The sequence below is a fragment of the Kogia breviceps genome, chromosome 11 (genome assembly GCF_026419965.1).
Source record: "Kogia breviceps isolate mKogBre1 chromosome 11, mKogBre1 haplotype 1, whole genome shotgun sequence".
Taxonomy (NCBI): Eukaryota; Metazoa; Chordata; class Mammalia; order Artiodactyla; family Physeteridae; genus Kogia; species Kogia breviceps.
Window position 1 is genome coordinate 43457329 of NC_081320.1, and position 26324 is coordinate 43483652.

At 46.2% G+C, this 26324-nt stretch overlaps 1 protein-coding gene across 1 annotated transcript in view; it reads left to right on the top strand.

Annotated features, from left to right (window-relative positions):
* The first annotated feature begins 213 nt into the window (after nt 1-213).
* The window catches only part of CD207 (CD207 molecule), a 29775-nt gene continuing 3664 nt past the window's right edge, over nt 214-26324 (top strand). The window contains 9 exon segments of the mRNA XM_059078642.1: nt 214-254; nt 3403-3485; nt 3703-3816; nt 4101-4250; nt 4798-4956; nt 22692-22808; nt 24194-24568; nt 25167-25318; nt 25985-26103. Coding sequence (XP_058934625.1) covers nt 214-254; nt 3403-3485; nt 3703-3816; nt 4101-4250; nt 4798-4956; nt 22692-22808; nt 24194-24568; nt 25167-25318; nt 25985-26103 — 1310 coding nt within the window.

Sequence of the window (26324 nt, forward strand, 5' to 3'; positions counted from 1 at the left end):
AGAGAGGAAGGCAAAAGCAGTTTACAGAGGGAGTGGGGTCCTGGCTAAGGAGCTTGAGCTTTCTCCCAGGGACTGTGTAGTGTGTGTGTGTGTGTGTGTGTGTGTGTGTACTGAAGGTTGTGAGGTAAGGAGTGGGATTTGACCTGTTCTGGCTGCTCTGTAGGGAGTGGATAGAAGGCAGGGCTGGAGGCCTGGAGACCTGGACCAGGTGCCATGATCCAGGAAGTGGTGCCTGACCGTGTGGATGAAGAGAAGTGAGTGGATCCATTGTGTGAGGCAGGTAGAATTGTTAGATTATCGAGGGAAGTGGAGGAGTTTTAGTGAGTTGAATAATGTCCCCACCAAATTCATGACCACCCAGAACCTCAGCATGTGACCTTTGTTGGAAACAGGGTCTTTGCAGATGTAATTAATTCAAGGATCAAGACAAGATCATCCTGGATTTCGGGTGGGCCCTAAACCCAAGGAGAGTCTTTCTATAAGAGAAAACAACACACAGAGACTCAGAGAAGAAGGCCCTGAGAAGACAGAGGCAGAGATTGACGTGATGTTGCCACGAGCTGAGGACCACATGGAGCCCCAAGAAGCTGGAAGAGGTAAGGAAGGATCCTCCCCCAGTGCCTTTGGAGGGAGTGGCCCTGCCAACACCTTGATTTCAGACTTCTGGGCTCCAGAACTGTGAGGGAAAAAGATTCTGTTGTTTTAAGTTAAGCCACCCAGTTTGTGGTATTTTTTCCAGTAGCCCTAGGAAACTAGGAGCCCTAGGAGTCAAGGGTGATACTCAGGTTTCTGGTTTAGGTGACTTGGGGACATGAAGACAGGGGCAGACTTGGGGGCCGGGGAGGGGATGGGAACTGTGGTGGACAGATGAGGTCTGGTTCAGGTTTTACTGCCTTTGAAGGGTCTGTGTGATAAGCAAGTGAAGAGGAGTCTGGCCGACTGATTTAGGCTGAGAGAGAATCGGGGAGTGAGGAGGGAAGGAAGGTTACCCAGGGAGAATTTGTGTGGAGAGCAGGGAAGAGCATCAAGGTTAGACCTACAAGGAAGACCGACACTGGGGGAAAGGTAGAAGAAAAGGAACTCAGGAAGGTTTCTGAGTAGGAGCAGCCAGGGAAATAGGAGAAAACCAGGAGCATGTGGGACCACAAAATCCAAGGGCACAGGGAGTTTGAAGGGGGTGGGGTTTGGATGGAATGCTGCAGAGAGGTAAAAAAAGACAAAGAGAGGAAAGTGCCTATTGAATTTGGAAAGTGTCTTAGTTCAGGCATCTATAACAGAAAACCACAGACTGGGCAGCTTAAACAGCAAACATTTATTTCTCACAGTTTTGAAGTTTGGGAGGCTGAGACAAGGGTACCAGCACAGTCGGGTTCTGCAAAGGCCCTCTTCCTGGTTTACAGACAACTGCTGTTTCTTTGTACCCTCACACGGTGGAGAGGGAAATCATCTCTCGTGTTTCTTCTAATAAGGGCACTAATCCCATTCATGAGGGCTCCACCCTCGTGATCTAATCACCTCCCAAAGCCTCCACCTGCTAATACCATAACACTGGGGTTAGGATTTCAACATATGAATTTTGGGGGATGTAAACATTCAGACCATAACAGAAACAAAATGGTCATTTCACCATGACCTTGGTAAGAATAACTTTGGTGGAGCAGGGATGTGTGCAGTCCCACTGCCGCCTGACTCCTGTTTTTGGAGGCCACCTCACAGCAGGGGACCCTGGTGTTTCTAGAGGTTCTAGACACTCAGGACCTAACTTGTCAGGGCTTGGTGTATGCAACAGTTTGTGGGAAAGAGGCCACCTCCACTCTGTCTAGGTCCCAAAGACCACGACTGATCCTCTGTGTCTGCTCTGTGGGGATAAGGCCCGCAGCTGTCTGTCTTCCATGAAGCCAGCACCTGTCTCTCTGTTCAAAGAATCTGGCAACTTTATCCATTTACTGGCCTAGGGAGGAAGGGGTAGGGATAGGATTACTAGTATTACTGGCCACATTTATTGAGGGGGTCTGGAGTCCCTGGAAAGCCAAGATTCCATCATATCTATCACTCCGTCCTACAGAATTGCAAGGAGGACCAGATTCACACCCATAGTAAAAATATTACTCTAAGCAGCACAGTCCTGCTGTGCCCAGCCAAAGGTAATAGTGCCATCTATGGGTCACTGGAGGCGAGAGCATCCATGTAATTGTAATAACACAAAGGGAATCGCAGTGGCAGGGCCCTCAGGAACAGGATTCCATGTTCTTCCTGTTGACTAATGAGAAGTGAACTCTACAGTGACATGATCTTTGTTGAATGACCAGAAGTGTGAAAGAAACACAACAGATGGACGGACCAACATGTGAGCCTGAGTGTGAATTAAGGAGGGGGAAAGATCAAGTTTGTGGATGTCTGTGTTGTACAAAAGCAGAGCTAAATGCTTCCTTTCCAAAATATGACCAAAAACCAAAAACCAGAAAAGCTGGGGGAAATGGGGTTTGTAGTTGTGTGATCAGAGGCAGTGGATCACAGCTTAGGGACAAGTTTAGGGCTGGACACAGTCAAATACAGCCTGGGAAGTCAAGTCTGTGTGTCTCAGTTACTCAGTAATACCCAACACTTGCTTACGAAGTGCCAGACTTCCTCAAAACGTGTATTAACTCATTAACTCTCAGAGCAATCCTATGAGGTAGATGCTATCTTAGCTCCCATTATATAGAAGGGAACTGAGGCACAGGGAGGTTAGGTAACTTGTCCAAAGATACACAGCATGAGGAAACCAAGATTGCAGCTCCAGCACTGTCCTGTGTTTCTTTTTTTTTTTTTTTTTTTTTTTGCGGTATGCGGGCCTCTCACTGTTGTGGCCTCTCCCGTTGCAGAGCACAGGCTCCGGACGCACAGGCCTAGCGGCCATGGCTCACGGGCTTAGTTGCTCCGCGGCATGTGGGATCTTCCCGGACCAGGGCACGAACCCGTGTCTCCTGCATTGGCAGGCGGATTCTCAACCACTGCGCCACCAGGGAAGCCCTGTCCTGTGTTTCTGACATCTGCACCAACATCTCCTGTACATCCTTCTAAATGCACTACGTGTTCCCCGCCTTTCAAAATAGAGCATGAGGAGCATAAAGTAAGCATTTATTGGTGGTTTTGATTAAAGTATTCATCACCACAATAGCACTAATTCAGCACCGGGTTCAGAGGCTGCTGAGAGGTAGCCCTCATCTGCCAGGTCATTTGGGGTTCTTGAGTCTACTTTTTGAAGACTTTGCCCAATGAGGGATGGAAAGTTCTGGAAGAATTTTAAGCAGGGGAGTGCCATGGTCCGATTTAAGTTTTAGAAACGGATGTAGGTCTTTTCCAAGGGTGATGGACATGGAGACTTAGCAATGACTGTGAATCCAGAGCCCCTCCTTACAGGTGTGGTCTCCTGGCCTGGCTTCTGGGCACAGGTTTGAGGGGGTGGTCTGTGAGTGAGGAGAAGAGCAGCACGGAGAACCCAGGTGAGTTGTGGTCAGATATCTTCTCTCTCATTCTCTGCTCTCTGCCCTCAGTGCCTCCCAAGGTGACTGTGTCCTGTCAGAGTGCTCCAGAAGACAGCATTACCTGTCTGCCCTTGCCTCTGGCCTTTGCCATTGCTCCATCTTGTTTCACTGGAAGAAGGACTAGGTGCTCGGTGAGTGGGGCCTGGGGACTCTGGTGACGTTCTGCTCAATGCAGATGCAACATTCGACATGTGCATCGCCCTGGTGCCACTGACTGGGGGAGCAGGGGGCGGGGTCTGTGCCTGCTGGATGGAGCAGACCCAGCTGGCAATGGCTGCTGGGTACCCTGGTGAGTGCCTTACCTCCTAGTCCTGCGGGCACCCCCACCCAGCCCTTTCAGAGAGTGAGGAGCCCCAGGCAAATCATCCTGCTGGTTTTTCTAATCTTGGGATGAGAACTAGGATGGGGGACTCCTCAGAGCAGGATGGTCCAGGGCTCAGCAGACAAGGAGGGAACCACACTCTGGAGGGGGAGTCTGGTCAGGTCTCCCCACTCCTTCCTCAAAGGCATGGTCCTCCCCTGGGGTGCCTTGGGACACAGCTTTTCTTTCTCGACCCTTCTCTGCTTTGGCAGCTGTCTGCTCCCCTGCGGCTCTGGGGAGGTCGACTGGGGAAGATCTGGGCCTTGTGCTTAAGCACATCTTAGCAGCTGCCATTCTCCTGCTGGCTTCATCTGGGGATGTGGAGGAAGAGGAAGGAAGGGGTGCTGAGAAAGGGGAAGATTGTGAGCAGGGAGATGCTGCTGACCTCAAGAAAGACCTGGCAGCAGCCGGGGCTGAATTTGGAGGAAAGGGTCTTTTGTAGGTTTCCTTGAAAGGTCGATTCTTCTCTCCATCCAGAGTGTAGAGACCCAGTTGGGGGTGGGTGAGAACCGTCTGATCTGAGCTCTATAGTCAAGTGCTTGTGCCCTCCTGGGGGATATATACTCCCTACATCTGGGTCCGTACTGACCCCAGCATAGCCACAGCAATACTCTGCTGGCCCCAGCCTGCAGGGGCCCCCACTGGCAGAGGGCTAGATGAGATGACCCATAGGTCCTTTCTGGAACGATCATCTTCTTTCTTCTTTCTCTTTCTCATTTTGTTTGTAGCATGAATCTGAAACAAATGAGCCCTCCAAGAAAGAGGAGGAGGTGTCCTGATTTGGCAGAAAAATTTGAGTCACCAGCTTGGTGAGAAGCTCATAGCAACCCTCAGAGAAATTTCATGCCCTTGAAGGTTTCTGCAAGAACCCTTTTACCCCTTTCTCCTTCTTAACCTCCACTCTGCTAGACCCGCCCCATGGCGAGCATGAAAATGCGCCTGTCAGATCTCCAACTCCAAGGAGTGTAATTGATGGAGGTCCTCAGCTGCTGCGCTCTGAAATCCATCACCTCCTGGGTGTTGAGGCCACACTTCTGACAGTGCTCTCGCAGTCAAAGGCAGAGTGCAGTGGGGACACTAAGGCAGGATACCAAGGGGATGCCTGGGGGATGTAAGACTCCTTTGATGGGTCACTGGCTCCAGTACTCCCCATTGGCCTTGCCGAAAACTCCTTAGATGAAGAACGTCCTGGGATGATTCCACCCAACCTCCTCTCTTCTCCACTTCACTGGGGTCTGACGGCTCCCCAGCCTCTTCTAGTCCCTCCAGATTTCCCCCACAGGCATTTCCCCTAATAAATTTATTGCATGTTTCATTCAGTATATTGACATTTACTTCTCAGAGGACTCAGACTAACACACTCCCTTTGCTTAAGAATGGGAACCTCCTTTTGGCCTCTTCCTTTCCAGGTGCCAATCCAGATCCCCACCTTCATTGAGCTGTTGGCAGTGAGGGGTGACAGGGATCAGGGGAGGCCTTTGAGGTGCTTGGTACCCCAGAGCAGAGGCCCGCCCTCTTTCACCTCCTTAACCAGGCAGCTGGTCTGTGGTGGCTGTGGCCCTGGATGGCCTCAGCAGTGTATGAAGGACATGGATGTCCGTCTGCACGCACTGTCCGCCTCCCTCCCCTCATTCCCTGCTCTTTGACGTCAGTCATTCTCCCAAACTGCCTCCTTTGGGTGGTAGGTAAATAAGAGACAGGCAGGGGCTGTCAACGGTGTCTGTACCCCTTCCCCAGGCCTTCCTTCTCCACTGTCAGCTTCCCTTTTGGTGGCCTCACAGGAAAGATGGGGCTCAGACGGCCTCTAAATTTAGGAAAGCAGAGAACTGCAAAGGATAAAACATCTGCCACAAGAATAAAAGCCAAGATAGGTAGCGGGGAGCCTTCACTATGTTCCTTTATTTACTTATTTTAATTTTTAACACATTTATTGAATGTCTACTGTGGTAGACACTGCTAGTCATTTTTATGACTCTCCACAGTGAAGCTTGACAAGTCGTGGAGGCAGGTACTATTGATTATTAACCCTGTCCAGCTGAGATGATTTGCTCTGAGATCATAAAGCTTGGAAATAGTGGAGCCAAGATCTGAACAAAAGTTGTCTGACTTCAGACCTGATTATTCATTTAACATATTTATTGGAATGGCTTATATTGTTCTAAGCACTTGAGATGCAACAGAAAGCGAAACAGGTGAAGATCCTTGACCTCATGGAGCTTATAGTCAAAGCCGTATTATGCTTCACCAACTGTCTTTGCCAGGAAAATCATTGATTTCAGACTCAGGCTGGGTTTGAACTCTTGCTCTGTCACGTATTGTCTGTTATCCTGGGCAAACCACTGTGACTCTTTTCTCCAGTTTCCTTACCCATTTAAAGGAGGGCTAAGCGGGTCCAGCTTAGAGAGGTTGTTTTGGATAGATGAGGCCATGTAATAATTTGTGGTAGGCTCTAGATGCAAAACAGGACACACCCTAAACAGTACGTAGGACTGAACGGTGACTTTCATGACAAAGTACACCTGGGGCACAGGGCTGGAAGTGGGGGTAGGGCACATGTCAGACTGTCGTGTGGTGGCAGTAGTGGTGAGGGCCTTGGCCATGCCAGGGGCCGGGCCGGCCACACGAATACTTCCTGCTGCTGCTGCCTGGTGGTTGTCTGGCTGGTGTGTCTCCATGGATGCTATCATCTCTTTCACTTCTCCCCAAGGCTTCCTCTGCTGTCCTGACAGACATCTTGGAAGGAGCTTCACTTTCTAGCTTAGCTAAGATATATTTAAAACCCTTGATAATACTGACCATGTTAATTTGAGCAATTTGACTCTGATGTGCCTTTCTTCATGTAGATTTCTTCATGTTTCTTATGCTTGGGATTTGTTGAACTTGGATCTGCAGGTTATAGTTTTCTTTAAGTTTGGAAAGGTCTCAGCTATTTTTCTTCAAAAAATTTTCTGTCCCCTCTCTCTTTAGGAAATCCAATTGGCTGCTTAAAGTCCAATAGCTACTGATGGTCTTTTCATTTCTTAAAGTCTTTTTTCTCTCTGTACTTCATTTGCTATTCTGTTGCTATGCCTTCAGGTTTACTAATCTTTTCTTCTGCAATGTCCAATCTTTTGTTAATCCCATCCCATGTCTTTTTTAAAAAAAAGTCTTAGACATTAGCGTTTTCATCTCTTGAAGTTTGATTTGGGTCTTTTAAAAAAACTTCCATGCTTCTACTTCTTTTTATCTCTTTTCTTTTGGCCATGCTATGTGGCTTGCGGGATCTTAGTTCCCTGACCAGGGATCTAACCTGGGTGGGCCCCCTACGGTGGAAACGCAGTGTCCTAACCACTGGACCACCAGGTAATTCCCTCTACTTCATTTTTTAAACATATGGAATACAGTTATATGTCTGTTTTAATGTTTTTCTCTGCTAATTCTAAGGGCTGTATCAACTCTGGGTTAATTTCAGGGGGCTGATTATTCTCCTCATCATGGGTCTGGTTTTTCTTCCTCTCTGCACACCTGGTAATTTTTGATTAGATTCCAGACATTATGAATTTTTCCTTTTTGGACACTGGATATTTTTGCATATTTGTGAATCTTCTTTACTTTATTCTGGGGGTGCAGTAGGGTTATTGGGTAACAGGTCCTTTCAGATTTAGCTCTTATGGATTGTGAGGCAGGTCCAGAGAAGTGCCCAGTCTAGGACTAGGTATCCTCTACAGCTGAGACAATGACTTCCTGAGAACTCTACCCCGTGACCCATGAATTATAGTTTTTCAGTCTGGCTGATGGAAACAGGCACTATTCCAGGCTTTGTGTGAACGCCCGCACTTTTCCTTCTAATATTTTTGAGCAGTCCTCTCCCTAGCCTCATGTGCTTCTCTCACACACATGCATGGTAAGTACTCTTCTGGATGCTGCAGGGGGCCCTCTTCAGGTCTCAGGAGCTCTGTATCTGAGCAGCTCTCTTCTCTTGGGTGCTCTGTCCTATGTACTCTGACTGCCTCAGTCTCCCTGACTCTCAGCTCTGTCTCTTCAACCCAGGGAGCCTGCCTGACTCTGCCTGTTCTTCCTCCCTGTGCTGTGGAAACTCTCAAAAGAGTAAACTGGGGCAATCTTAGGGCTCACGTCACTTGTTTCCTTCATCTCACAGATCACATCCTTCATTGCCTGATGTCCAGTGTTTTAAAGACCATTGTTTCCTGAATGTTCTCTGCCCCTCCCCCCCTCCACCAGGCGGGAGAGTAAACATGATCTCTGTTACTCTGTCCTGGCCAGCAGTAGAAGACTTCATTCAACCACTTTAGTTTTGAACTAGGCCCAGCCAAATTCCTGGATGGCTAAAGTCACCATTAGAAGCTCCCAGTCCATCTCAGTGGATTTGGGCCCAGCCCCTGTTCCCAGGGTCACACAGTAAAGGCATCATCCTCTGCAACCAGCTAGGTGTGGTTGGTATCATAGGTATGTGATATGTCTGGTTCGTGGTCCCACAATGGAGACCTTAAGGATACACCCAGGGCCAACACTGGCAGGAAACCATCTCTCTGCTTAATAATGGGGCATCTTCTTGGTCTTGGTGAGGGGCTCCCAGAACATGGGCTTCTGGATAGAGTTGCTTCCTAGTTTCTATATCCTCCATCAAGAAATGTTTGCCCCAGGGCTCAGGTATCACTGTCAGAAGACAATAAATACTTGGCCCCAGGAGCTCTGGAACACTTATTGGCCCAGAAAATTCTTTGGTTCCAGCCGGAAGGGTTCAGGATGTGAGCAGCTTCAGGGCTGCGGAGCCCAGGGGACACCTGGAGGCCAGGCTGGGCCATGGCTGGTGTACACGTGCTGGGTTCCTGGCTCAGTCACCACTCAACGCCCTGCCCATGAGGGGCTGTCAAGTTGCACAATTTTTTTTTGAAAAAAAGAAAACAATAACTTGAATCTAATCATGAGGGACAATCTGACACACCCAGAATTGGGGGCATTCTGTAAGCAACTGGCCTGGACTTCCTACAATGTCAATGGCATGAAAGATAAAAAGAGGTGTGTGTGAGTGATGGCGGAGGTGGTCAGGGCTGTTGTAGGTTACAGGAAACTGCAGACAAACACAATGTACCAACCTTAATTGGATCTTAGAGTCAGGAAACCCCCACCCCCTACAAGTTACTTTTTTTTAAGAGGACATTTATGTACAGCTTAGATATTGCAGCCATGTTAAATTCCTTGGGTGTGGCAATGATATTATGATTATGGAGAGAATGTCCTTGTTATATGCTATATGTTATATGCTATATGTCCTTAGCATATAAATGCTGAAATATTAAATAATACCAGAAAGCTGCAATTTACTTTCAAATGGTTCAGCAAGGAGAAAATATACATACATACATACATACATATGTATACATATATACAATTGCAAGGGCAAAAGGCCGGAGGAAGAAACAGGTTTGGCATATTTCCAAACATAAAGAGGGCCAGGGAGAATGAATGGTGAGAGATGAGAATGCAGAGACAGACAGGTGCCAGATCTTGAAGCGTTTTGTTAAAGATTATAAAGATTTTTTATTTTCTTTTAAGGGTAATGAGAATCAAGGGAGAATCCCTTTGAAGCAAGGGACTTGGTCAGATTTATGTTTTAAAATCCCGTGATGCAGCTTATTTCTTCCCATATACCTGGCAAATGTCCCCAGGCCCCTGGAGTTGCCACACGCATGGAAAGGATTTTTATTCCTTGTGGCAGGTAGCTGTTCCCCCACCCATCTCTCTGGTGGCCAAACATGGGGCCTTTGTGGTCCCTGTGGTTCTTGTCCCTGGGAAAGTACCCAGGAACCAGGGAGTTTCCCTGTCAGTCACTGTCTCCTGAGAAGGTGACCATACGTCACACCAAGAAAAGGGAACCCTGCCCACATCAGGCAGTTATGGTTGTGGAGGCAGCCAGGTCTCCTGTAACCAGGGAAGTGGAATGCTTCATTCTGGAATTTACAGACAGAAATTAACAACAAGCAATAGCACTTTCTTGGTGGAAATTGGTATAAATGGACAATTAAGTTCTTGGAATAGAGGATCTTCAAGAGGAACAGGGACTCGTTTCTTCCATTTTATACTGAGTCTTTGCATCTTTTCCCCACTCTGAGTCTCCCTGATGGCATTTGTCAGTACCCCTGACATTCTGTCCCAAACCTACATCGGAATCCCCTCTTCTCTTTCCTGGAGAGCAAGCTTGGAAGAAACCACATAATTGGATAGATTGGGGCCATAGTTGGAAAATACTACTTGTCCCTTAGAGATGTGCTGGCATTGGACCTTACTGGCTCTCAAGAGCCTATCGTGTGCATATCTTCCCAACTCTGCATTCAGTGACATCATGATGGTAACTTGAAATTGTCTAATGTAGGGATATTTACACCACGGTAATTAGCAAATATTACAAAAGAGGGTTCCCCTCTAGAAACAGAGGACCAGTTGTTAAACATCTATGAGCACATCACTGCATATTCCATTTGCTTGAAATTCTCTTCTACCCTTCTTTTCCCCCATATTGAGGTTTCTCAGCACTTTCTTTTTCTCCTGGACTAGTGAATTTAACCTTGAGAATAGGTTTAACCTTGAGCATGAGGCTCATAAAAAAGATCTTGTAAACTTAAGGAGAAAATATTCCCTCCCGTAAAACTATAGGAAAGCAGACCTATTTAAAGTGAGTTCTGATAAATAGGTATATTGAGAATATTCACAAAGAGCATTAGTTTTATTCTCCTGCAATGGGAAGACTTGTTGAAAGTGTATAATCCTGCTCTGTTTTCATATAACAAAGGAATCTTTTAAGATGCCTGGGCTTCAGAGATTGTTATGTACTGTGAAGTGTAGCCTTTAACCCTTAAAAGTCCATAATTCTGGGGCTTCCCTGGTGGCGCAGTGGTTGGGAGTCCGCCTGCCGATGCAGGGGACACGGGTTCGTGCCCCGGTCCGGGAGGATCCCACGTGCCGCGGAGCGGCTGGGCCCGTGAGCCGTGGCCGCTGAGCCTGCGCGTCCGGAGCCTGTGCTCCGCAACGGGAGAGGCCACAACAGTGAGAGGCCCGCGTACCGCAAAAAAAAAAAAAAAAAAAAAAAAAAAGTCCATAATTCTGATTGGCTGTCACTCAATAGTTTGATGCCCTGATAACAATATTTACACTGATATATATATATTTTTTATGAGTGCATAACCTGCAAGTTTTAAAGTTAGTCCAGAAAAGAGCCTTTGGCATTTCCTTGCCTACCTCCATGCATGCTAAATTCCTTATTCAAAGGGTCTGAGAGCATATGAAATTGACAGGATCGCTTTGGCTCATAGGGCTACTACGAGTATGTGGTCTCAGGGCTGCCTGTCCATTTCCTTGTCTTTGATGAATTTCCTCTTTCATCCTCCTCTATGCTATTGTAAATACTCGGTCTACCTTTCAGTTCCCCCATATGCAGTTCCAAGCAGATACTCTTTCTTAGTTCCAGCAAATGATCTTTTCCTCCTACTTCATCAACAACCATAAAAGAGTGAGAGATAAATAGTCATAGAGAACCTTACAGACAGTTTTCTAGGAGCTGACTAGCTAACCAAACCCACTTCCACCCAACCGAAATGAAAAGAACAAAATGAATAAAAGTAGCCAAAAGTCACACCAGCAGTGCTGAGGCAAGGAATGCCAAGAACTTTGAAAAATGTTATCTGGAGGCAACAATCTGGACTCTAAAATTGAATGAGATTATATAATCCAACATGATTCTACTGGAGAGTGATGGTAGGGCAAAAGGAAGCCACACAACATTCTGAAAAAGTTTATTAATCCCGCCACACTCTATACCAAACCCATTATCCAGTCCTGTTAATTCTGTTCCTAGATATATCTGGAATCCTCTCCATTTCTCTGCATATCCATATTTTTAATATAAAGGAAAGTTACTCATGTGGATTATTTTTGTCCATGTGATTATTGAACTCTCTTATCAATGTAGATAAGTCTTACAGATGCTTCTTTCATATTTCATAGGTTAAAAAATGTCATATGAAAATAATAACTTTGTCTTCTCTTAAAAACAAGTTGGGACTTACATTAAAACTAAAAAATGTTGAACATTAAAACTAAAAAATGTTGACTGACAGATATAAAGGAAATAGAGAAACCTCATGTGCATCTAGGTATGAAGACTATTTTTTTTTTTTTTTTTTTTTTTTGCGGTACGCGGGCCTCTCACTGTTGTGGCCTCTTCCGTTGCGGAGCACAGGCTCCGGACGCGCAGGCTCAGCAGCCATGGCTCATGGGCCCAGCCACTCCGCGGCATGTGGAACCTTCCCGGACCGGGGCACGAACCCGTGTCCCCTGCATCGACAGGCGGACTCTCAACCACTGTGCCACCAGGGAAGCCCCAAGACTATTTTTTTTCCCCAAGACTATTTTTAAGGACACCAAATCTTCCCAAATTATTTTACAGCTTTACTAAAATTACTGAATTTACTAAAATTGAGCTTTACTTACACTTTTATTTATTTATTTTTGGCTGTGTTGAGTGTTGCTGCACGCGGGCTTTCTCTAGTTGTGGTGAGCGGGGGCTACTTTTCCTTGCGGTGTGCGGGCTTCTCACTGCGGTGGCTTCTCTTGTTGCGGAGCAGGGGCTCTAGGTGCACAGGCTTCGGTATTGGCTCATGGGCTCTAGAGCGCAGGCTCAGTAGTTATGGCCCATGGGCTTAGTTGCTCTGCGGCATTTGGTATCTTCCTAGACCAGGGCGTGAACCCGTGTCCCCTGCATTGGCAGATGGATTCTTAACCAGTGTGCTACCAGGGAAGTGCCTCCACTTCTTTTAAAATAGATTATTTTTTAGAGCAGTTTTAGGTTTACAGCAAAATTGAGCAGAAAGTATGCAGAGTTCTCACATATTCCCTGCCTCTAGGGGGCGCCCGCAGCCTGTTCCACTCTCAACACACCCCACCAGAGTGGCGCATTTGTTAGAATCGATGAGCCTACTCGACACATCGTTATCACTCAAAGTCCATAGTTCACATTAGTGTGCGCTCCTGTTGTCGTACATTTTATGGGTTTTGACAAATGTGTAATGACATGTATCCACTATTACTGTATCACACAGAGTAGTTTCACTGCCCTAAAAATCCTGTGCTTCACCTATTCATCCCTCCCTCCCCCATAACCCCTGGCAGCCACTGATCTTTTTACTGTATCCATAGTTTTGTCTTTTCCAGAATATCATAGAATTGGAACCATACAGTATGTAGCCTTTTCAGATTGGCTTCTTTCACTTAGTGATACACGTTTAAGTTTCCTCCCTGTCCTTTCATGGCCTGATGGCTCGTTTCTTTTTATTTTATTTTTTGAATCCAAGGATAAATTGATTTTATCAAACATTTTTAAAATTGAAGTACAGTTGATTTACAATGTGTATTAGTTTCAAGTATACAGCAAAGAGATATATATTCTTTTGCAGATTCTATTCCATTATAAGTTATTACAAGATATTGAACATAGTTCCTTGTACTATATACTAGGTCCTTGTTGTTTGTCTCTTTTATAGTAGTATGTGTCTGTTAATCCCAAGCTCCTAATTTATCCCTCCCCAACCTTTCCCCTTTGGTAACCATAAGTTCGTTTTCTACGTCTGTGAAAATAAGACATAGAAATTTTTGTTTTGTAAATAAGTTCATTTATATCATAATTTTAGATTCCACATGTAAATGATATCATATGATATTTGTCTTTGTCTGACTTCCCTTAGTGTCAAAATCTCTAGGTCAATCCATGTTGCTGCAAATGGCATTATTTCATTCTTTTTTATGGCTAGTATTCCAATGTATATATATATATATATTTATGTGTGTATACATATATATATGTACATATAAATACACCACATCTTCTTTATCCATTCATCTGTCAATGTACATTTAGGTTACTTCCATGTCTTGGCTACTGTAAATAGTGCTTCTATGAATACTGAGGTGCCTGTATCTTTTTGAGTTAGAGTTTTCATCTTTTCTGGATATATGCCCAGGAGTGGAATTGCTGGATCATATGGTAACTCTATTTTTAGTTTTTTTAAGGAAACTCCATACTGTTCTCCACAGTGGCTGCACAAGTTTACATTCCCGCGAACAGTGTAGGAGGGTTCCCTTTTCTCCACACCCTCTCCAGCATTTATTGTTTGTAGATTTTTTGATGATGGCCATTCTGACCAGTGTGAGGTGGTACCTCATTGTAGTTTTGATTTACATTTCTCTAATCATTAGTGATGATGAGCATCTTTTCATGTGCCTATTGGCCATCTATATGTCTTCTTTGGAGAAATGTCTATATAGGTCTTCTGAGGTGCTCACTTCTGAAAGGGGTATTGACAGAGTGTTGACTCAAGAGAGTTCAGAGGATCAAGCACATGGATTGGTTTTTGGGTAAGACCGTCCTTAGCAGATGTCACCTCAGGGCCCTTTAATTTATCCCCCACGCTTGCTTCTCACAGAGAACATCCCTAAAGATGCTGGTGGTCCTCTTCCCCCTCCTGCCAGGAGCCGGTTCCCTCCTGTCTTTCCCTGTTTCCTTTGCATCTCAGACACCCCCTCCCATGGTGGCAGCAATATTGAGGTTCTCTCCCCTCCTCCCAGACCCTTGTCCTATCTCTGACTCTCCAAATGCCCCCAACCACCTGGGAGCATTTTACCCAGTTCCCGTACCCCAAATGGCTTCCCTGGGCCCCCCTCCCTGCCTCAGGTGGAGCACCAGGTTTGAACCATTGGTGGAGGCCAGTGGGGTGACCCTCCTGTTTGGAGAAACATGGGGGTAGATGTTTTGGAGGCAGAAGTGCTGGTCTTGCACCAAGTCCATGTACCATTTTTTTAGATTCCACATATAAACGATACCATATAATATTTGTCTTTCTCTGTCTAACTTAACTTCACTCAGTATGATAATCTCTAGGTCCAGCCATGTTGCTGCAAATGGCATTATTTCACTCTTTTTTTTATGGCTGAGTAACATTCCATTGTATATATGTACCACACCTTCTTTATCCATTCCTCTGTTGATGGACATTTAAGCTGCTTCCATGTCTTGGCTATTATAAATAGTGCTGCAATGAACACTGGGCAGCATGTATCATTTCGAATTATAGTTTTGTCCGGGTATATGCCCCGAAGTGGGATTGCTGGATCATATGGTAGCTCTATTTTTAGTTTTTTGAGGAAACTCCATGTTGTTCTCCATAGTGGCTGCACCATTTACATTCTCACCAACAGTGTAGGATGGTACCCTTTTCTACACACCCTCTCCAGCATTTGTTATTTGTAGACCTTTTTTTTTTTTGCGGTACGCGGGCCTCTCACTGTTGTGGTCTCTTCCGTTGCAGAGCACAGGTTCCGGGCATGCAGGCTCAGCGGCCATGACTCACGGGCCCAGCCGCTCCGCGGCATGTGGAATCTTCCTGGGCCGGGGCACGAACCCGTGTCCCCTGCATCGGCAGGCGGACTCTCAACCACTGCGTCACCAGGGAAGCCCTGTAGACTTTTTAATGATGGCCATTCTGACCTGTGTAAGGTGGTACCTCATCGTAGTATTGATTTGCATTTCTCTAATAATTAACGATGTTGAACATCTTTTTATGTGCCTGTTGACCATTTGTATGTCTTCTCTGGAGAAATGTCTATTTAGGTCTTCTGCCGATTTTTTGATTGGGTTGTTTGTTTTTTTGATATTGAGCTGTATGAGACGTTTTTGTATTTTGGAAATTAATCCCTGTTGGTCACATCATATGCAAATATTTTCTCCCATTCCATAGGTTGTCTTTTCATTTTGTTTATGATTTCCTTTGCTGTGAAAAAGGTTTTAAGTTTGAGTAGGTTCCATTTGTCTATTTTTGCTTTTATTTCATTACTCTAGGAGATGGGTCTAAAAATAAATTGCTGCAGTTTATGTCAGAGTATTTTGCCTATGTTTTCCTCTAGGAGTTTTATAGTACCCGGCCTTACATTTAGGTCTTCAATCCATTTTGAGTTTATTTTTGTATACGGTGTTAGAGAATGTTCTAATTTCATTCTTTACATGTAGCCAGGACAAATTTATTTTTATTTTATTTTTTTGAAAAGATTTGATAACTCTTTATTTTAAAAAATTATTTACTTATTTATTTTGGCTGCACCAGCTCTCAGTTGTTTCATGTGAGATCTTCGTCATGGCACACGGGATCCTTAGTTGTGGCATGCAGGCTTCTTATTTGCGGCATGCAAACTCTTAGCTGTGGGATGCACGCGGGATCTAGTTCCCCGACCAGGGATCGAACCCAGGGCCCCTGCATTGGGAGCGTGGAGTCTTACCCACTGGACCACTAGGGAAGTCCCAGGACACATTTATTTTTGATGTTTTTTAAAAAAAATTTCTTAGCATGCAATTACTTCTAGAGTTAGCTTACATTTTTATTTTTAATTTTATTTTTATATTCCTCCCTTTCATTCTTTTAAATTTATTTTTTATTGAGGTAACATTGGTTTATGACATTATATGTTTCATATGTACAACGTTATATTTCTACTTCTGTATACACTACAGTGTGCTCACCCCCAAAGTTCGATTTCCATCCATCACCATACAGTTGACTCCCTTTACCCATTTTACCCTCCCTCCTGGCCCTTCCCCTCTGGTAATCATTACTCTGTTCGCTGTATCCATGTGTTTGTTTTTCTTTGTTTGATTTATTCATTTATTTTGTTTTTCTTGTTTTTGTTTATTTTTTTCACCCATGTATGCGTGAAATCATACAGCATCTATCTTTTGCCATCTGACTTATTTCACTTAGCATAATACCCTCAAGGTCCATCCACATTATTCCAAATGGGAAGATTTCATCTTTTCTATGGCTGAGTAGTATGCCATTGTATATATATTTATAACACATCTTCTTTATCCATTCATCCATTGATGGCATTTAGGTGGTTTCCATATTTTGGTTACTGTAAATAATGCTGCAATGACCATAGGGGTGCATATATCTTTTTGAATTAGTGATTTTTAATTCTTTGGATAAATACCCAGAAGTGGAATAGCTGGGTCATATAATAGTTTCATTCTTGGTTTTTGGAGGAATCTTTATCTTGTTTTCCAAAATGGCTGTACCAATTTACATTCCCACCAACACTGTATGAGGGTTCCCTTTTCTCCACATCCTCACTAACACTTGTTATTTCTTGCTTTTCTGATAATAGCCATTCTAACAGGTATGAAGTTATATCTCATTGTGGTTTTGTTTTGCATTTCCCTGATAACTAGTGATGTTGAGCATCTTTTCATGTGCCTGTTATCCATCTGTCTTGTTTGGAAAAATGTCTATTCAGCTCCTCTACCCATTTTTTTAACCAAGTTGATTTTGTTACTGGTGTTGAGTTGTGTAAGTTCTTTATATTTTTTGGATATTAACCCCTTATTAGATATATCATTTGCCAATATCTTCTCCCATTTGATTGGTTGTCTTTTCATTTTGTTGATGGTTTCCTTTGCTGTGCAGAAGATTTTTAGTTTGATGTGGTTCCATTTGTTTATTTTTGCTTTTGTTTCCCTTGCCTGAGGAGACATATCCAGAAAGATATTGTTAAGACTGATGTCAAAAAGAGTGTACTGCCTATGTTTTCTTCTAGGAGTTTTATGGCTTACATTCAAGTCTTTAATCCACTTTGGGTTGATTTTTATGTATAGTGTGAGATGGTCTAGTTTCATTTTTTTTTTGCATGTGGCTGTCCAGTTTCCCCATTATTTAATGAAGAGACTATTCTTTCTCTTGTATGTTCTTTGCTTGTCTGTATAAATTAATTGTCCATATATGTGTGGGTTTATTTCTGGGCTCTCAATTCTGTTTCACTGACTTATGTATCTGATTTTTCTTTCAGTACCATGATAGCTCATTTCTTTTTAGTGCTGAATAATATTCCATTGTTTAGAAGTACCACAGTTTGTTTATCCTACTATTTATTTATTTATTTTTTACTTTTATAAAAAATTTTTTGGCTGTATTGGGTCTTCGTTGCTGCTTGTAGGCTTTGTCTAGTGGCAGCAAGTGGGGGCCACTCTTCATTGCAGTGCATGGGCTTCTCATTGCAGTGGCCTCTCCTGTTGCAGAACATGGGCTCTAGGCACACAGGCCTCAGCAGTTGCAGCACACAGGCTCAGTGGCTGCGGCACGTGGGCCCTAGAGCATGCCAGCTTCAGTAGTTGCGGCATGTGGGCTCAGTAGTTGGGGCATGTGTGCTCAGCAGTTGTGGCTCGCAGGCTTAGATGTTCTGAGGCATGTAGGATCCTACCAGACAAGGGGTTGAACCCATGTCCCCTGCATTGGCAGGTGGACTCTCAACCACTGCACCACCAGGGAAGTCCCATCCTACTATTTATTTATTATCACCTACTGAAGGCCTTAGACCTTTCATTCATGTGTCCAGTACCAGCCTCTTGATCTCTCAAACTTCAGGGATATATACCAAAATTTCTATTAAGGCTACCCCAACTTAATATGGTGAGGAAGTGTGTTAGGTACAATAATGGCCACAAAGATGTCCACATCGTAATCCCAGAATCTGGAAGTACATTAAGTTACATGGCAAAGTGGAATTAAGGCTGCTAGTAAGCTGGCTTTAAGAATTCCCTGGTGGTCCAGTGGTTAGGACTTGGTGCTTTTACTGCCGAGGGTGTGAGTTCAGTCCCAGGTCAGAGAACTAAGATCCCGCAAGCCTTGCGACATGGCTAAATAAATAAATAAGCTGGCTTTAAGATATGGAAACTATCCTGGATTATCTGGGTGGGCCCAATGTAAGAGGCCTTAAAAGTGGAAGCAGGGGCTTCCTTGGTGGCGCAGTGGTTGAGAGTCCGCTTGCCGATGCAGGGGACCTGGGTTCGTGCCCCGGTTCGGGAGGATCCCACATGCCGCGGAGCGGCTGGGCCCTTGAGCCATGGCCGCTGAGCCTGCGCGTCTGGAGCCTGGGCTCCGCGACGGGAGAGGCCACAACAGTAAGAGGCCCGCGTACCGGAAAAAAAAAAAAAAGTGGAAGCAGGAGGAAGAAGCCTCAATGTCAGAGTAATGGGTTGTGATAAAAACTCAACCTGTGGACACTGGCTCTAAGCCAAGCAATGTGGGGGGTGAGAAGGGGGCGTAGTTTCCCACAGGAGGGGGACTCTTCGTATCAGAAATGGAGATGGGAATGATGCTTGGGAAGAGACACAGGAGCTGTCCCACTCAATACTTATATAAATATATACACATTTATAGTTAGGTATAGCTATGGATATAGATGTAAATGTATATATACATACATGTAGATAGGAAGAATGAACTGTACAGTGTACAGTGTTTTTTTTCTGTATGGTAGATAATTGTTTTTTCTTTTCACTCATGTGGATTTTTTTCTATAATGAATATCATTAGTAAAGAAATAAAAGATACAAAAGGAAACTATGCATACTTTTCCCAAGAGCCCTTTGTTACTTTCCTGCCATGAATTTGCCCTCTCACTAAGGACACAGGCAAGGGGTCTTTGACCCGGATAGTTCAGAGCAGGCTCCTCTGCCTGGCACACAGTGACCCTTCCATGCAACCAGGCAGCTCCCCCATATACATACCACATTATTCATGATGGCACCAGATGTTACTGCCTGTTCACTGAGGTCTAGCCCATTGTCACTGTGCCAGAGAAACACTGCCCTCACACAATGTTCTAAAAAAGAGGAACTCATTCCCAGGGTCAAGGGAGAGCTGGAGAGGCCCCCTGTGGTCTTGGGACAGTCTTCCCTTCTCCCTGGGATGATGGATGTCATGTTTTCCCCAAGAGAAGCACTGTTTCTGAGGGCAGGGTCCATGGTTTTCTTTCTCTTTGCAGCTGGTGCAGAGCAGGCATTCTAGAGGAAAGGATGGATGAAGGGCCCCACCTACCATTTCTTTCTTCTTGGTTTCTCTGCCCTATACCCTGTTCCCAGGGCACACATCCAGAGGGTGGCGTGGAATCCTTTGGTTATCTGGGATCTGCTGGTCAAATACTGCATCACATTATATACAGGAGTCCCCTATGAAGCCTGTGGATCAGTCTGGCCAGCCGTCGTAACTGTCTCCTTTCTCATCTCATTCTCCTCTCCCCTCCATTCCTCCCATCCTACCCCAACCCCTCTCCCTGGTTTGTTGTCTACTTTAGTTTCCTCTGTGCCTTGGATGGAGGGACTCGGATCACCACTCCTTGGAGATGACCCCCAGCACTGCTGGGGCATTTCAAACAGCCCGGGTCTCTTTTCTACTCCCATTGATTATGCCTATGGTCTACCTCCAAGCATAAGGAGAGTCCCAACCAGAGAAGGGGAAAGTGGCCAAACTGTTTCCTTCCTCTATCCTTATCCAGAGGAGGCCTTAGAACCCCAGGAGCATGGCAGTGGGGCAACAGAAAGATGAGTACTGACTTCCCTCTCTCATCAGAGCAGTGATTTTTGGTCACTCTAGATCTGGCCCAAAGTTCCTCCTCTGTTTGGAAGAGCGGGGATCTCCTAAATGTCTGGGAGAATTGCCCTCCTTCCTGGCTGGAAAGTGAGGCTGAGGCACCCACCTCCCACTTGGTTTTTTCTCCTCTGGGCTGTCAGGTCAGGGGTCATATAGAGCATCCAGAGGGATGCACCGGAGACTGCTCAGGAAATACCTGCGGATAAGCATGGCCAGAGGAAAATAGCTCATGACCCACATCTTCCCTGCAAAGTGGGAAATGAAACTCCTCATGGTCGGGACTTTTACAGAAGCCATCTCTGAAACCCCAGAGGGCCCACAGGATTGCGGTTGCTTCTTGCCTATCTTCCTCATGCTGGATCAGCCTTTTGTCCAGCTATCAGCAGAACACCTACCTGAAGCCTCCATTTCCATCACTTGGAGTAAATGCCCCCCAAGCCCAGTCCCATCGTACTCAGTGAGTCCCATCCCAGCTTGGTGAGGCTTCCAGATCCTTTCCTGGGACACTGGGAGGGCACATGGGCATTCTACCAATCACTCATGCTACATAACAGCAGAGGTTGGGGAAAGTCAACTTTTCAACAGAGAGGGAAGGGGACAGACATTCCAAGGTGTTACGTGGCAGCTGCTCTCCCTCAAATGCCTCAGGAGGAGACCAGGACCCCAGTGGTGCTTTCTACCAAGAATCCAAAGTAACTTGGATTCTTCTCCATCCCCAGGCCCTGGGATGTGGATGTGAGGCCAGGAACCAGGAGAAGAAGGGCTGAGGTGATCCTGGGATTAGGCTGAGTAACAAGCATGAGAGCCCAGAAACAGAACATTCTGACTCCTTCTGAGCCCTCATAGAACCAAGGCTCTTCAACTAGGTGAGTGGCTTTAAGAGAACAGGCGTGGTTATAAATGTTCAGAGACTGGTAGTGAATTAGGAGTGAGGCCTTCAGTTTGTGGGATTAGCTAACGCCAAAGCTTAGAGCAGACAGCAGGCCTGGACGTTATGTGGGAAGGGAGGAAATGAGACAGGATAAATGGAACACCATCCTTGTGACCCAGCTTCCTTCTCAACACTTGGAAAGGGTGGTGTGGAGTCCTCTCTGGCTTCCCTCAACTAGTCAGAGAAGCAGCTCTAGTCTGAGGCCTATTCAGCCTGGAGCTCTGTAAGCACAATGAACCGGTCAGAGAGGCCTCCGCAAGTAAAAGTAGCTATTTCCTTGGCCCTGATCATTTAGCCTCCAACCTTGGTCCCTGACACCAACCTGTCATCCAGCTCCACTGGCGAAGCCAGGTCAGCAAAGCCAGGTCAGCTTTCTAGTCCTGTTGCCAGAGTTGTTATGCATTTTTGGGTAAGGTTTAAAACTACACTTGCTTCATGCCTTTACTATGGGAATGAATGAGAACGGCTGGAGGCCATAGAAAGATGCAGTAGCTTCTAGAAGACAGATTCCAGTCCACAGGCTGGAATCTCAGAGTTGAGTCATGATCAGCCATCAACTATTCCATTCATTTCTCTTTCATCCATTCATCCATCCATCCATCCATTCTCCATCCATCCGTCTTCCATCCATCTATCCATTCATCAATCCATCCAGTTATCTGGGATCTTTATGATCTGACCCCAGGTGACTCCTTAGCCCAAGCCCTCCCTGCTCAGGTCATATATTGATACTCTATACTCCAGCAGTGCCAAACTACCTATAATGTGCCAGGCACTCCATACTTTCCAATATGCTAATCCCTCTACCTGGAACTTCTTAAAATTACTCCAGTCTCTGTACTTCCCTCGAACTGTGCATATTCTTCTATTGTTATGCTTATCACCCTGTATTGTAATTTATTTTCTCAGGTCTGTCTTTCTTACCAGATGGTGAGCCCTTTGAGTACAAGGTCAGTGAGTTAGTCAGCTTTGTGTCTCAGTCCTAGCACAGTGCCTGGTATCTAGAATGCATTCAATATGTATTTGTGGGGTGAATGGATGGCAGGATGGAAGATGGATGGGAGCTGTCTTATAAGAGAAAAAGCTTAGCCTGAGGACAAGGTAGTTAAAGTGCCCATGTAATAGACACCCGGAGAAGATGACAAATGGCCTCTTCCTGAAAGTTCAGGCCCTTGAGGAGAGGACTGAGTTGTAGCCTAGGTGCTTAAGCCAGGAATGGGGAACTTTGGGATAACACAATGACTTCTGCGGGTCACTTCCCTTTTCCTCTAGATAAAAGGACTTTGGGGAGAGAGCTGGCCAGGAGCACCTGTGCCACAAGTGTTACGGTGCAGAATCTGCTCAGGACTCTGTGCCCAAACCCACAGTTTGCTGGTCCAACGAACGCTCTCCTCTTGTTCCTGCAGAGCCTCCTCCCAAGACGCGTCCATCTCTGGCTCTGGGAAGACTTCTCACAGTCCGTGCTGCAGTCGTCTTCCTGATGCCGGGCCTGGTCGCCTCCGTCCTGCTGCAGGCTATTCTCTGTAAGTCCTCAGCTTCCATCTGGGCTCCATCCTTCCCCACGGCCAGTCGGCTCCCTCTCTGCCCCACTCTCTGGTGGTCTCTCCTGCCTCTGGCTTTTTCATTTGTCTTGTTTCCCCTCTTCCCACGTGCAGTCAGAGAGTCCCCTCCCACCCCCACAGCCCCACTGTCCCCAGTAAGATCAGCTGCTGCTCCTGCCTTTCCAATTCCAGGCAGATTTTCCTGACACAGATCAGCATGCTTGTGCTCTAGGACACGCTCTTTTGTCCCCAAGAAATGTTTGCCCATCCTGTGTCATTTCCTCCTTCCTCTCTGAGTTTCATGTCCCTTTGATTGAGAGCCTTGTGGGTAGCCCCCAACAGTGAGCATGATGTTTCCTGACCCCACAAGGGATGGTGTCCCAACTGTATCCTCAGTCCCAACTGACTAGATGGAGAACATGGCCAACAGGTTAGGGTTAGGGTTAGGGTTAGGGTTAGGAGGGTTAGGGTTAGGGTTAGGGTTAGGGTTAGGGTTAGGGATCACTGCCCCCCCGCCACAGGGCCCCTTCTCTTCACTCTCCTGCTCCCACAAATGTCATGTCAAGGGAGACTTCCTACTTCTTCATTGGATGTGTGATGTATCTTTCTCCCTCTTCTGGCTTTGCCAAGCCTCATGGCCTTTGCTGCTTCTTCCTCTCATTAGGTCTCCAGAAAGCAGGTGGAGGGAACATCTGCACTCTCCCTTCATGGCCTCAGGACATATTTGGTCTTGGACTTGGAGGGTCTGAGAAGAGTCTCCTCCGCTTTGAGCCCACTTGGTTTACTTTTGGTTTCCTCTATGGCACCTAAGCCTGTGGCCTGAACAGAGTGTGACAGGGGGTGGGACAGGGAAGAGAAGTGGTTTTGTAATTCTCCCTTTTTGTATTCTCTGGAGAAGAGATCACCTCCAGATTAGAAGTCTGAATAGGCTTTCTCTTCCATAGCCGCGAGGTGCTTATGGGCAGCCATAAGCTGTGCGGCGCAGAGGGACATGGGACGTATGACAAATGGGTGTTTGAAGGCATCCCTTTACCAAATGCACCGTGAACATGCAAAGAAAATTGAGAACTGGATTCTAACCCCCTCTTCTGCTTACCTGTGAGATCCTCTAACAGAGAGATCGTGTTTTGTAGATCTTTGCATGATCTGCCTCTACCAGAGTTCCTGGTGCATGGAAGGTGCCTATCGCATGTTTGTTGAATGAATACATTATGAATGAGTGGAGGGTAGGTAACTGCCCCTTGGGTTGGGTCCTTGGGAAGCTTGAGCCCATTCCTCCCCTCCTCTTCCTTTTATTTCCCTGGCAACACCCCCACTCCAGTCCCTGGGGATCCCCTTGGCTGACCTCTTGACTTTCTCATATCCAGATCCCTGATTTATGGGCACAATATCAGATGTCAAGACCAATGCCCAGTTGCGGAAAGGTCGTGTGGACAGCATCAGTACCCTGAGTCCTGAAATAAAGAGGAATAGAGGTGGCGTGGCAGCGGTTGGCATTCAGATCCAGATGGTGAATGCCAGCCTGGAGCATGTGCGTTCTCAGATCCAGAGGTTGGAAACCAGCATGAAGGAAGCCAATGCATGGCTGCAGATGCTAACAAGTAGTTGGGAAGCAGTCGATAAGTTCAGTGCCCAAATCCTGGAGCTAAAGAGAGATTTAGATAAAGCCAGTGCTTTAAACACAAAGGTCCGGGGACTCCAGAGAGGTTTGGAGAATATCAGCCAGTTGTTCCAACAGCAAAGTAAGTGACTCAGAAAAGAACATTGCAAGTTGACCAGTGGCCCGTGGGACCTTGACAGTCTTAGGCATGACACCACTGGGCTGGTGAGTGTGGAGGGAAGGGGAGAGGAGCATGGCAGCCATGGCTGGAGAGTTAAGAAGAGAGGGCTCAGCACTGGGTTTGGGGTGGGCTTAGGGACTGTTCAGGAGAGAAGGCACTAGGGACCAGCCAGGGTTCCCACACCAAGGCATAGAATATGAAGGCATTAGGGAGTCTCTTTGTCCTGATCCAAAGCCAGCCATTTTCCATTAGTCTCTACCTAGAGCCCAGGGGCTCAGACACTTGTGATGGCCAATGGAAAATTACTCCTCCCCACAAGAGAGACAGAGTCTTGATTCAGCCTCTCTCACTCTCCCCTCTCTGAGCCCAGAGACTCTACCAATCTCAGTCAGACTTTCAGGATCTGAGGGGATGTTCCCAAGCTCCTACACAAGGACCCAAAGACCCCAGAGCCCAGCTCCATTCACTCTGTCTCTGGGATCCCACTCAAGTATCCCCACCTAGCCAGCACCAGAGAAAATAGGAACACCAGAGTATATATTTCACTCTTGTTCTCCAGATGACATCCTACGGATGGTTTCTCAAGGCTGGAAGTACTTCAGGAGGAACTTCTATTACTTTTCTCAAATCACAAGGACCTGGTACAGTGCCCAGCAGTTCTGCTTGTCCAGGGGCTCACACCTGACCTCAGTGACCTCAGAGAGTGAACAGGTGAGTGCTGTCCTGTGGGTTCTAGGAAGGGGGTGTATTGGTATCTGTATCAGTCAGGATGGGCAAGATTATGCTGTGCTGACAAAACTCCCCCAATATGAGTAATTCTTCAGAATTACTTCTCACTTGTACACTGCATGTCCAATGAGGTCCAGGAAGGGGTTCTGCTCACTGTGGTTACTCAGGGCTTAGGTCAAAGGAGATTTCATCTCAACATATGTTTCCACAATTGCTGAGGTGAGAAAAGGGAACACGGCACATCGTGTGTCGGCTCTTAAAGCTTCTGCTGGAAGCAACGGACATCACTTCAGCTCACATTACATTGGCCAAACAAATGATGCAGTATTTGTAGCTTCAAAGAGGGCAGGGTAGTACAATCTTTCCATGTGCCCAGAAAATAGAAATATTTGTGAATAGCATTAATGGCACTGTCTAACCCAAGAAGTCCCCTACCTGGTGAGGCAGAATATTGAACAAGCTCCTTTCATCTGGAAGTGGGCTAGCAGAGCAGGTGAGATCATGGGCTCTGGAGTCAGAGTCTAGAGTCCTAACCCTGTGTCTGTGGGTTCAGGGGCTGTCACTGAGGATGGGTGAAGAACACCCAGAGAGACAGATGCTCCAACTCGGAGTCGTGGCAGCACCTCTGCTAATTCTGTCTCTCTGCAGGAGTTTCTCTACAGGACTGCAGGCGGACTTCTCTACTGGATCGGCCTGAGCAAAGCAGGGAGTGAGGGGTACTGGTACTGGGTGGATGACTTGCTGTTCGACGAGGTCCAGAGTGTGAAGTAAGCCCCGAGAACCCTCCTTCCCAGACTGACTTTCTTGGGCCAGGGCCAGGGCATGAAGAGTGGAGTGATAGTTCCTACTGACCACAGGGTTTGTGATTCTTCCCCATCCTCGGGCGGCAGAAGCATTGAACAGAGATCTAGCTGACCTCTGCCACTAATTGGCTGTGGAACTGGGGACAAATTCATGGCCTCTCGGTGCCCTCTGGGGTTTGGCAGCA